The 10,745-nt window shown below is 29.2% G+C and overlaps 1 protein-coding gene across 2 annotated transcripts; it reads right to left on the bottom strand.

The window, feature by feature from the left end:
• Positions 1–442: 442 nt before the first annotated feature.
• On the bottom strand, positions 443–4,459 carry LOC140866784 (transcription factor bHLH25-like). Of its 2 annotated transcripts, XM_073271831.1 has the most exons (4): positions 4,322–4,459; positions 3,686–4,195; positions 2,930–3,274; positions 443–891 (listed from the first exon to the last, which is right to left on the bottom strand). In XM_073271831.1, exons 1-4 carry the CDS (start codon positions 4,358–4,360, stop codon positions 814–816), a joined length of 972 nt encoding a protein of 323 aa, XP_073127932.1. In that variant the 5' UTR covers positions 4,361–4,459; the 3' UTR covers positions 443–813. The 2 variants fall into 2 exon arrangements, with proteins under 2 accessions (XP_073127932.1, XP_073127931.1); XM_073271830.1 differs by lacking the exon at positions 443–891 and having other exon boundaries at positions 2,353–3,274.
• Between the last annotated feature and the right edge of the window lie 6,286 nt (positions 4,460–10,745).

The raw sequence follows: 10,745 nt of genomic DNA, 5'->3' as shown, positions 1-10,745 counted from the left end.
ATGTCTTATTATTTTTACATCTTTAATTGTTTCATATAGGCTATAGTATTTGACTTGAGTTACATTTTTAATTCCTGAATTCTTTTATCCATGCATGTATTTCAGTTTATGTTTCTTATATATATACATTTATTATATCATATTCTCATGATACTATCCATCCATCCTTTATCATACCAATATTTTACAGTCCAAATGGTGATATCCATTAATCTAATATTTATCAATAATTATCACACACACACACATATATCATAAATGTTATCCCATACAGTGGGCACCGGCCCAGTCGGCGACACCTCATTTTTTTTTGTTTTAAACAAAAATTTGGCCCAAAAATTCACCTCTAGTCACCTATTCATTGTAATGACCAAATGATGTCCATATCAAAGACAAAACTAAGAAGATTGAAGAACATCAGGAAATTAAAGAATTGCTGCAATATAATAATAGAGCTGGGACCTAAGAAAAACATTAATCCTTGTACAAATCTCTCATGAATTTCAAATATCAACCAAAATAAAGACCTTTTTCTACATTACTCAAAACGACCCAGCACTATAAATTCTTTGATCGAATGAATATATGATTCACTCACTATACAAACAGAAGACCGAGTAAAGAAACATGGTCAATAACCTAATTGAGGCGATGAAAAAGGCGTGCATGGAAGAAGCCATTTTTGGGAAAAATAAAAACAAGATGATTATTGGGTTGAAATTAATTAATGGTGAAAATTAATATATATAATATTCATTGCATGCCAAGAAATGGGAGGCATATAGAACCAAGATTAATAATCTTCAACTTAATTCACTTCAAGTGTGTTTTGAGAGAAGTACACAGGCTCTGTACTAGTTCCTTCATGTTCGTGTTGGACTCTTCATCCTTCTGCAAAAAACATTCAACAAGAAAGTACTTTAATTCTTGAAATGATAATTGATTTGCATTTCCTTCAATATTAAATATTAATGGTCATATATAGACTGATCACAGTTGTCTAGTTGTATGCATGCATGGAGCCTATATTGATATACAAGGACAATCATTAATCATGCATGCACCAATATATATATATATATATATATATATATATATATATATATAGTTTTGATCTTACACACCCTAGGGTGCGTGGGGTTCCACGTGCACCCGTGCCCAAAACAACTCCGATTGTCTAGAAATTTTCACGATAAGATCGTCTCGAAAATGTGAATCCATCGATATATCATATGATAAAAAGTTCAACCTCAGTGTTCGAAAATAGGAAGATGACCGGAAATTGCATATTTCACCTAATTTTTGTTCATCTTTCCATTTTCGACTACCGAGATTGAAATTTGTATCATATGATATATTTTTTGATTTGCATTTTCGAGACGATCCTACCGTGAAAATTTCAAAACAATCGAAGTTGTTTTGGGCACGGGTGCACGTGGAACCCCACACACTCTAGGGTGCGTGAGATCAAAAATCTATATATATATATCAACTAACAGATCAAAGATATTACATAGGGATGACAATGGGGCGGGTCGGGGACAGGGATGCCTTCCTCATCCCCGTCCCCGAATTCAAATCTGATCCCCATACCCGCCCCAATCCCCATTAATTCTTATCGGGGATTTCCCATACCCATCCCCGTGGGGATCAAGTCCCCATCCCCATACCCATACCCGAAAATATATATTTATCTATATTTATTATAATATTAACTTTTAAAATTAATAAAAATATTTTAAATACAAAATATTTCTATAAATCAAAATTAATATTTTAAAGAAAATACTATGTATCAAAAATTTATTAAGATTATATATTGTTTCCAAATTTATCAAATATATATATATATATATATATATATATATATATATATATATAGACTAATATAAATACTTTATATGTGTACGTAACATGAATGAAATTCAAATAATATTTTTATGTTATAAAAAATTACGCTATCATAAACGAATGTATTATATATAATGTATAAAAATATATATAAACGAAATAATAATAATAATTTTCATTTTTATTTTTTAATAATATTTTAGATTTAATAAAATTTGATAATTAAAATATTATTATTATTATTATTATTATTATTATTATTATTATTATTATTATTATTATTATTATCGGGGTGGGTTTGGGGATGAGAATAGCATCCCCGTACCCGCCCCAATATGTTTCGGGGATTTTTAAAAATCCCCGAACCCGAACTCATACCCAAAAATGCTTCCCCAAACCCGTTCCGTTTCAGGTTTTTTCTGCGGGTACCCGAACCCGTGGGAAAAATTTTCATCCCTAATATTACACTACATAAAGGTCTTATATCAATGTTCTTTTCATCCTCTTAGCCAATTTGTATCATTTTTCATTTGGTGCTACCTCACATGTAGTACGTAGTTTCATGGAGTATACAACGACTCAGATTTTTTTTATATAGTCGTGTATAAGAAAAATTGTGAAGCCTACATTGTAAAAACAAATTAGGCAATTGAATATTAAGAAAAAATTACAATTTTTGTTTTATATGTTTGTTTTTTTGCGATTTTGGTTATTTATATTGTCAAATTACAGTCTTAGTCAGGCATATTTCAATTTTTCGCAATGTTAGTCTATTTTAATTGAAAGCGTAAATTTGACATCGTACACATCAACAATAACACACTACTGATCATATTACAGTTTTCCTGATATTAACTTCTTGGCTCATCGTTCCAACAATATTTCTTATGAAAATTACCCTAGTTAAGAACTTGCATAATATAATCTCAAACCATCGTTAATATTACTACTTATTGTTGTGTTCAAACTCGAAAACCTCCCATAATTAAAACTCATGCATGTTTTGAAACATATGTAATTTGAGATGTATCATGTATCTATATATATATATATAGCTAGGTGGAATGTGAACTAGTACCTTAGCCATCACTACTATATGACGAGCGGAGTCTCCGAAGGTCATAGCACTGCAGCTCACTACCGATAAGTGAAGCTTCTCGATTTTAGCCACTGTTTTCTCCAGCAGCCCATTTCTCTTTTCGCATTGAATGTTGATTAGGACATGGTCGTCTAAGAATCTTGCTTCGATTTCGGGGAGGGGTTCTGAGGAAGAATTAATCTCGGAACATTCATGTAAATGTTTCTTGACAAAGACAACAGATTCGATGGTTTTCTTCTTGGTTTGATGCTCGAGAATCTTCATCCTTTCTTGGAGTTGTTTGGTGTACTTTATGGCATCGCCAAGGATAGATGCCTTGTCCATCTGTTCGTGAAAAGGCGAGCTACATAGGTTTAATCATTATATATACACACACTATTTGGCTTAATCAAGATCGACTGTCTAGTGTTTGCCGCGTAGTGCCTAAACGTCTAGATGGTAATTTAGATGTTGCCTAGACTGTTTTTGTTTATAGCTAGGTTTAATCATTATATATACACACACACACTATATGGCTTAAGATCGACTACCTGCCGCCTAGTGCCTAAACGTGTAGACGGTAATTTAGATGTTTCCTAGACGATTTTTGCATTTAAAGCTAAATATCTAAGATATTTTTGTCCATCTCTATATTTCTCGAACAGCTTGACCTGCTCGTCCCCTAGGTAGTTGGCCGATTTCAGTAGATTATAAGTATAGATTGAAGTAAAGATAGAATTAATAATTATTACGTACCTTTTTGAGACCAGGGACAATAGCGGAGAGATCTATGAATCTTTGGGTGAGTTTTTCTCTCCTTTTCCTCTCAGCTAAAACATTGTCCTTTGGCCTTGTGTTACTACTGCTGACTCTCTTAGCCCCTTGGCAAGCTGGTTTCACCACGTGATTCTTGTTCGCGAATGCAGATTCGGATACGACGCACTCGGAGGGAAAATCCAGAGTCCATGATTCTGTCTTAGGCCTCGAAAATCCTTCCGGATTTGCATCGTCGATGAAGTGAAAATTAGTACTAGAGGAAGAAGTGCTACTTCTCATCATGATGAGCTTCAATGGCTTGTTGGATTCGTGTTGTGTCGATGATTCGGGTGCTCCTTCATGGTCCGGTATCGGGTGCAGAGAGATAGGGTGATGTTGATGATGTTCTTCGCGAAAGAATGGGGAACCGAACGAGACTGAGCCGGGATCTGGGATCGAAACCAGGGGCCATTGATGGAAGAAATTACTCTGATCAATATCCATTAATCCCTGCTCGATAGGGAGAAAGGCATATGTTACTACAGTTCCTTTTTAATGTTTACATGGAAACTAAATTATATAGTTTGAGAAGAAAAAAAAACGAGGTTGTTTTCAAGAATATTTCTAATCTCTTACCAATTCAGCAAAGCTGCTTAAATTTGAAATCTCCATCATCACCACTACTGATCTGCAAGAGAATTCTTAATATTTCTGATTGAAAATTTTATATCGTAATGTTTTCTCCCACACAAATTAAACATATTTGCTCGAGATTTATAGTTTCAAACGAATTACTAGTTTGGTGTCCATTAATAATTGCTGTTTTATTTTATTTTCTGAAGTCTTCTATTGTTGCTCGATCGCTAGCTGATCGAGGCCAAGTTGCCCACTATTTCCAAAACACGAATATTGCTTCTAGATACAACTACGTACAAACAAACATATATATGTACTTAATTCAAAAAATTGTTAACTTTTACAAATTTTTTATTTGCCTTTTGAAATATGAATATATATTGAATAGGTGTAGTCTTAATGTGTTTATACGTATGTATTAGCACGAGCGCACATATGTTGCATGTTTATGTATAATAATAAAATATTAAAACTTCGGAGCACATATTGTGTATTTGTATAATCAAAATTTTAAACTTCTAATTTATGTTAAATATTTCATCAATTTTTGTAACTAAGTTGTAAAATAAGGAATAGTTTGAAAAAACAAAACAACTAAGTTGTAAAATAAGGAATAGTTTTGTAAAAGGCAAATCAAATCAAAATTTTCTATTTTCATCTTTTATGTTAGTCTCTCACGATTTGGGTCATGTTAAAATTAAGTTTTAGTAATATATATTTACATTTTATGGTAATTTTAGTCATTTTTTTCCTAAAAATGTTGATATAACATTCATATATTAACGCTACGTTAACATCACTTTCGAAAGAAAAAAAAAAAAGAAGCAAAATCGTGAGTTTTTCTTATTTAAATTCACGAGAAATTAGAATTGATCGATGAGCTATAATATAAGAATTAGTCTCATAATTTCTCAACGTGCCGAATATGAACATATATTATAAAATTTGTTAAGGTCGGTCTATAATAAGAACGTGTAACTTCGGCAAATAAATGTTTAGTGTATAAGCTGGCTGATGTTTAAATTAATCACATAGTATATTATAATCATAATAATTAATTAATTAAAATTTTGCAGGTAATTGGCTAATTTTATTCAAAACGAAGACTTTTAACTTTTTGCAACATACCTATAATTATTTATGTTTGGCTCCCATATTTTGCGGTTTTTTGATATCTACGGTTGGTGAAACGTAGGCAATCGTGGATTTCCACGAAAATGGTAGAATTATTAATAAAATTCAACAAGACAAAACTTAATGACGATTGGAGAAGAAAAAATTATAGTTAAATTAAAACATGATTGGATCTCGTGAAACATTCTAACTGTTTTGAGACAGATCAATTAGTTAGTTACAGTGTGTTAAAAAAAATAATATTTTCAACTTAAAAGTAATATTTTTTAATGAGCTGATTTAGATTAGATATCTATTTCACAATTTAACCTGTCACAAAGTCTCATAAGAGTTTTTGAGGCAAAATAAACTAATCAACTCATGAATTTAGGAAATGTTGCAAACTCTAAAGAATCACTTTTCACTTGAGGGTATTTGGTAGGGATGGCAATGGGGCGCGCATCAAACCCGCCAAAGCGGGTTCATAAGCGGGTTCACGAAAATGGACATAATTAGATCACATCCTTTGGTTTTGAGGCTTGTTCTTCTCCATCTTTCTCTTCTATTCCTAGTTCATTGATGATTGAACAATATGGCGAGAGCCTCCTTATCATGCAAGTTCAATGGTTTTAGCTAGGAATCGATTAATTTGGCATCTCAAACTCCATCCTCTTTTCTTGAATCTTTGATGCTATTGTGAGAGCATCAAGATCGAGCTTGGAGATCACAACAAAATCAACAAGAATTGTTCTGCTGGTTTCATCAAAATTCTTCTTCTTCTGAGCAATAATGAGCCTCAAAGACTTTCTTTCAAGTGAAAGTATATGAGAGATCTCTATGGTCGAGTACAACTTCCACATTGTTCATTTCAGCACAGTCCAACACGTGGCCCTCGATATTATTGGCCAATTATTCCAGTGAGTTCTCTTCCAAAATGGTCCAGAAGTTTTGAAAAACGTGAATTGTGATATTAAAAAAAAAAAAAAAATCAACATGATCAAATTTCAAGATTTACAAATTTAAGCAATTTTGGTATAAAATGAAGCGCGAAAAACATTCATAGTTTTTATTATATATAACTTTAATTATATGAAGTCAATTAATATATTAAAAAACTCATAAACCTACAAATTTTAAGAATAAATACATAACATTTCAAGTTAGTAAAAACCTAAATTTCAAAATTATAAATTGTGTTTAGTAAATTTTGTTGATTGTTGTTGGGTCAAAGTGTTGCGTAGTTTCTTAATCACCAAGAAAGGAACGGTTTGAGACAAAGTTATTTCGATGTCTTTACTTTTTTTAGAAAAAAATATATATTATCATTGCATGTTTATTATTTAAAATAAAACTTAAAATGTATAAATTTAATTTACAAAAACATAAATTATATATAAAAATGATAAAGTTGAGTGCTTTATCACAGTTTTGCTTGAAGCGAAGCTTCTTCCTCGCGTTTTACGCTTAATTAGTTTTTAGAAGATTACTTTTCACTGGATGTTGCAAACACTTTCTAAATGTCTGTGTCGTATACATATGCACACAAAATGTTAAATTTGGGTTACTTTTTTACTTATTGTATGTGCAGCTCAGGATGTATGAAAATTAGGGTTAATTAAAAATAATTTTGTTATTATATATGTCAAGTTATTATTTCATAATTTAAATCAAGTGAGCCTTATTATTTTTGCTTCTTTGTTTCATCTATTATTTGACTTGAGTTACATTTCCTTAATTCTTTTATCCATGTCTTTCATTTTATTTTTCTCAATATATAAATCATTTACTATATCATGTATCCATCCTTTATAATATATTATATATCATTTAATTTTATAGTCCAAATGGTGGTATCCATTAATCTATTAATATTTATCAATTATCACATATATATTTTGATGAATAAGGCTGCAAGAAAATTAAACGAGTCCATTTGTAATGACCATAAATGGTGTCCATATCAAAGATAGAACTAGGAAGATTGAAGAACATCAGGAAAATAATGAATTTCTGCAATAATATATATATAGAGTGACCTAAAATTAAGAATTAAAAAAATTAATTCTTGTACAAATCTCTGAATCTCACCAAAATTATAAAGACCTTCTTCTACGTCAAAACCGGCCCAATAAATTCTGTGAGCGAATGAATGATTCAGTCACTATACAAACAGAAGGCCGAATAAAGATCGAAACATGGTCAATAAGCTAATTGAGGCCATGAAAAAAGGTGTGGAAGAAGCCATTTATGGGAAAAAGAAAAACAAGATGATTAATGGTTTCAAATTACGGTAAATTATCATAAAATGCCTAAATCAAAAGTTAAATTATTCCTTAGTACCTTGGTCAGAATTTTTAAGTTCAAACTACCTGACACAACTCTTTTATTAATTTAAACTCCCTAAAGCCTATCAAACTACCATAATACCCTCTTTTGTTTTATTAAACCCCATAATACCCTTTTCTTTTCCATTATTTTATCTTTATTCTTCTTCACTGCATTTACCTAAACCAATATTACCCTCTTTTTTTTTTTTTAATCAAACTCACATGATTTTCGTAGATACTATTATTGTACATTTTTATCTCGTTATTTTTTTTCTTTTTTCACATTGTTGAAACCATTTAGTTTGATTTTGTTTTATGAAAATATATTTTTTTTCTTTAAAAATAGTGTTTAATAATATCCTTAAATATATCCATAATCGTGTTCAAGTTATGCCCAATTTGTTAGAAATTAAAATAAAATGAATATTTGAAATATTTGAATAAGTAGGCTTAAAGTATAAAAATTAATTAAGTTTCGATTCTCTATTTAAGTAATTGAACGTCAAAAAAATTTGATTAATACTATACGGAGAATTTCATAGTGATAATGATTTGGATTTATAATTTGTTAAGATTAATTATTTATTTAAAGAAGTAAGTTTTTTAATTATGTGGTAGATTTTCAAATGTCACGAATTATTGAATTTAATGCTAGGGAAAATTATTTATCAATTAAAAATAATCTAATGAATTAGTTATAATGGGGTGTCAAATTGTATGCCTATCAATTGTTTGTATTGATGTTTATAAGAGATAACATTTGAATGATTAAAGTGTCTACAATGACATATGGACATTAGTGTGCATAAGTTTCATTATGTTATAAACCAATTCAAATATTTGTAATGTTGTCAATTAATTCTGAATCTCTTATGAATTGTACAAATTAAAAACCTCATTTTAGTAAATCAATTGTGAAATATTTTTCTATAGTTCTTTGAAAATTCTTAAAATTCATAAGATCTTCTCTTCTGCTATTCAAAATGTACAATAATCAATAACATATATTTATTGGATCTTTTGATGCAATTACAGACCATATGAGATAATTCGGATCAATTAATAACAATTGATTTCAATGCCCTTAATACACATTTCAAAATTAAATCAGTTGTGATTTCAATCAATAATTATTAAATTCTTTGTGTGTTATACGAATTATGCGGAGGTTTGTTTTTTTTAAAAAAAAAAAACTTTTTTGAAAAATGAATCAATATTAGACAGATTCAATTAAAAAATGTTGGTACAGTTTTGTGAAATCAAGGTACAAAAGTATGCAATTTAATTATTAATTAAATAAAATTGAACACTAAAACAATTAAATTGAGCATTCTAATGGATGAGATCATTTAATGTCAATGTTAAATTCAAAATTATTGAATATTAATGTTTCATGAAATCGAAGTACTACAAACTGGTAACTAATTTGGGAATTAATTAAAATAAATTGAGCGTTAAATAACATAAAAAATGTGGGTATTGGAATGAATGATTGATTCCATTTAATTTGATTTCAGGGATCGATTCAAAATATAAATATTGTTTTATATGAATGATGACGAAAATGAGTTATTTTGTATCAAATATTAAGTTTAGAGTGTTTTGTTCTTGAATGATACAAAATATTCTTACGCATTAATTTGATAAATTATTTCAAAAAAAGATTGCATTGTTCTCCGAAGTTTATATGTCCAGTTTGCTATGTTTTGTACTTATTTAAGTACTATTTATACCGAATTCAGATTATTCTGTACAAAAAATAAGCTATTTTGTGTCAATAATTAAGTTGACAATTTTTGTTCTTAATAGATAAAAATTATGATAAAAAATTATTTTTTTTCCAAGTCTTATGCATTAATTTGACTAGTATTTGAGGCACACGCATTGCATGTTTAATATAATAAACAAATATTATATATGAAATAAATGTAATGTATTTATATTTTTAAAGTGTTTTTATATAAATAATGTTTAAGATTGAAGTCTAAAAATCCGAAAATATTATATTTTTGTAAAACTCTTAGATTTGATATCAAAATAAAATTGTTAAAAAATATTTTTTGTAAATCTCCCTTATTACTCATTTTATCAATTAAATTAAATACTTGAAATCACGTATATACTTAAGTACATCAAATATACAAATGTTACAATAGGATACACATTGGGAACATTAGAGCACATATGTATCAAATATGAGTAGTCACTCACACAAGATATACTAATGTCAAATTGATAAAATGAGAAATAAATAATCAATTACTTGAAATCAAGTACAACTTGAAGTATATCCAGTACAAACATGTTAAAATAAGGTACATATTGAGGACAATAAAGTACATGCATACGTATCAAATATGAGTGCTGAGAATTTTTTGCCCAACCTAGGAAGTGTACACATCTTGATGCACATTCAAATAAAATATGGTACATTAAATTTACAATTGGGTACGTATAAGAGTCAATCGAGCACATCATCCATAGATTCAACGAAGGTAATTACCCTTTTATGTAATCACTTAAATTAGTTGGGTAAATTTCATGGTGAAATTGACATTTTTCGTGATTTTCTTACTGTAAAGATTCTATCAATATATCCATTCTATCAAGTACAGATCCAAGTAAATAAGGTACAATAGTATTGAAATAAGGTACATAACAAGGCGAATATAACACATATTTCTCCAATTTGAGTATTTACACAAAAAAACTACACTAATGTCAATTGATAAGTAAATAATAAAATAGTTAAACAAGGTACATATGTAAGTAAACCAGGTACATCCAAGTACAAATATGGTACATATAGGAGTTAATAGAGCACATTGATTGAATTTGAGTATTCGATGAAAAGATTGTTGTATCCATCGAACGTAAATGTGATTAGTTATTTTAAATATTGAATTATAAATGAGATTTTCACACAAGAATATATATTAAAATTAGCAACCATGTGATCAAATTCTTGGTAAATGATTCATGAA

The sequence above is a fragment of the Henckelia pumila genome, chromosome 4 (assembly GCF_033568475.1).
Source record: "Henckelia pumila isolate YLH828 chromosome 4, ASM3356847v2, whole genome shotgun sequence".
Taxonomy (NCBI): Eukaryota; Viridiplantae; Streptophyta; class Magnoliopsida; order Lamiales; family Gesneriaceae; genus Henckelia; species Henckelia pumila.
Note: the sequence above shows the minus strand (reverse complement) of the source record. Positions and strands in the feature narration are given on the sequence as shown.

Bases quoted from the DNA above. Each gene is read 5' to 3' on its own strand.
- LOC140866784 (XM_073271830.1), bottom strand. From the start codon at position 4,360: ATGATGGAGATTTCAAATTTAAGCAGCTTTGCTGAATTG. The intron at 4,196-4,321 runs GTAAGAGATTAG...CCTATCGAGCAG, and splicing joins TAAGCAGCTTTGCTGAATTG to GGATTAATGGATATTGATCA. The intron at 3,275-3,685 runs GTACGTAATAAT...TTTCACGAACAG, and splicing joins TTGTCCCTGGTCTCAAAAAG to ATGGACAAGGCATCTATCCT.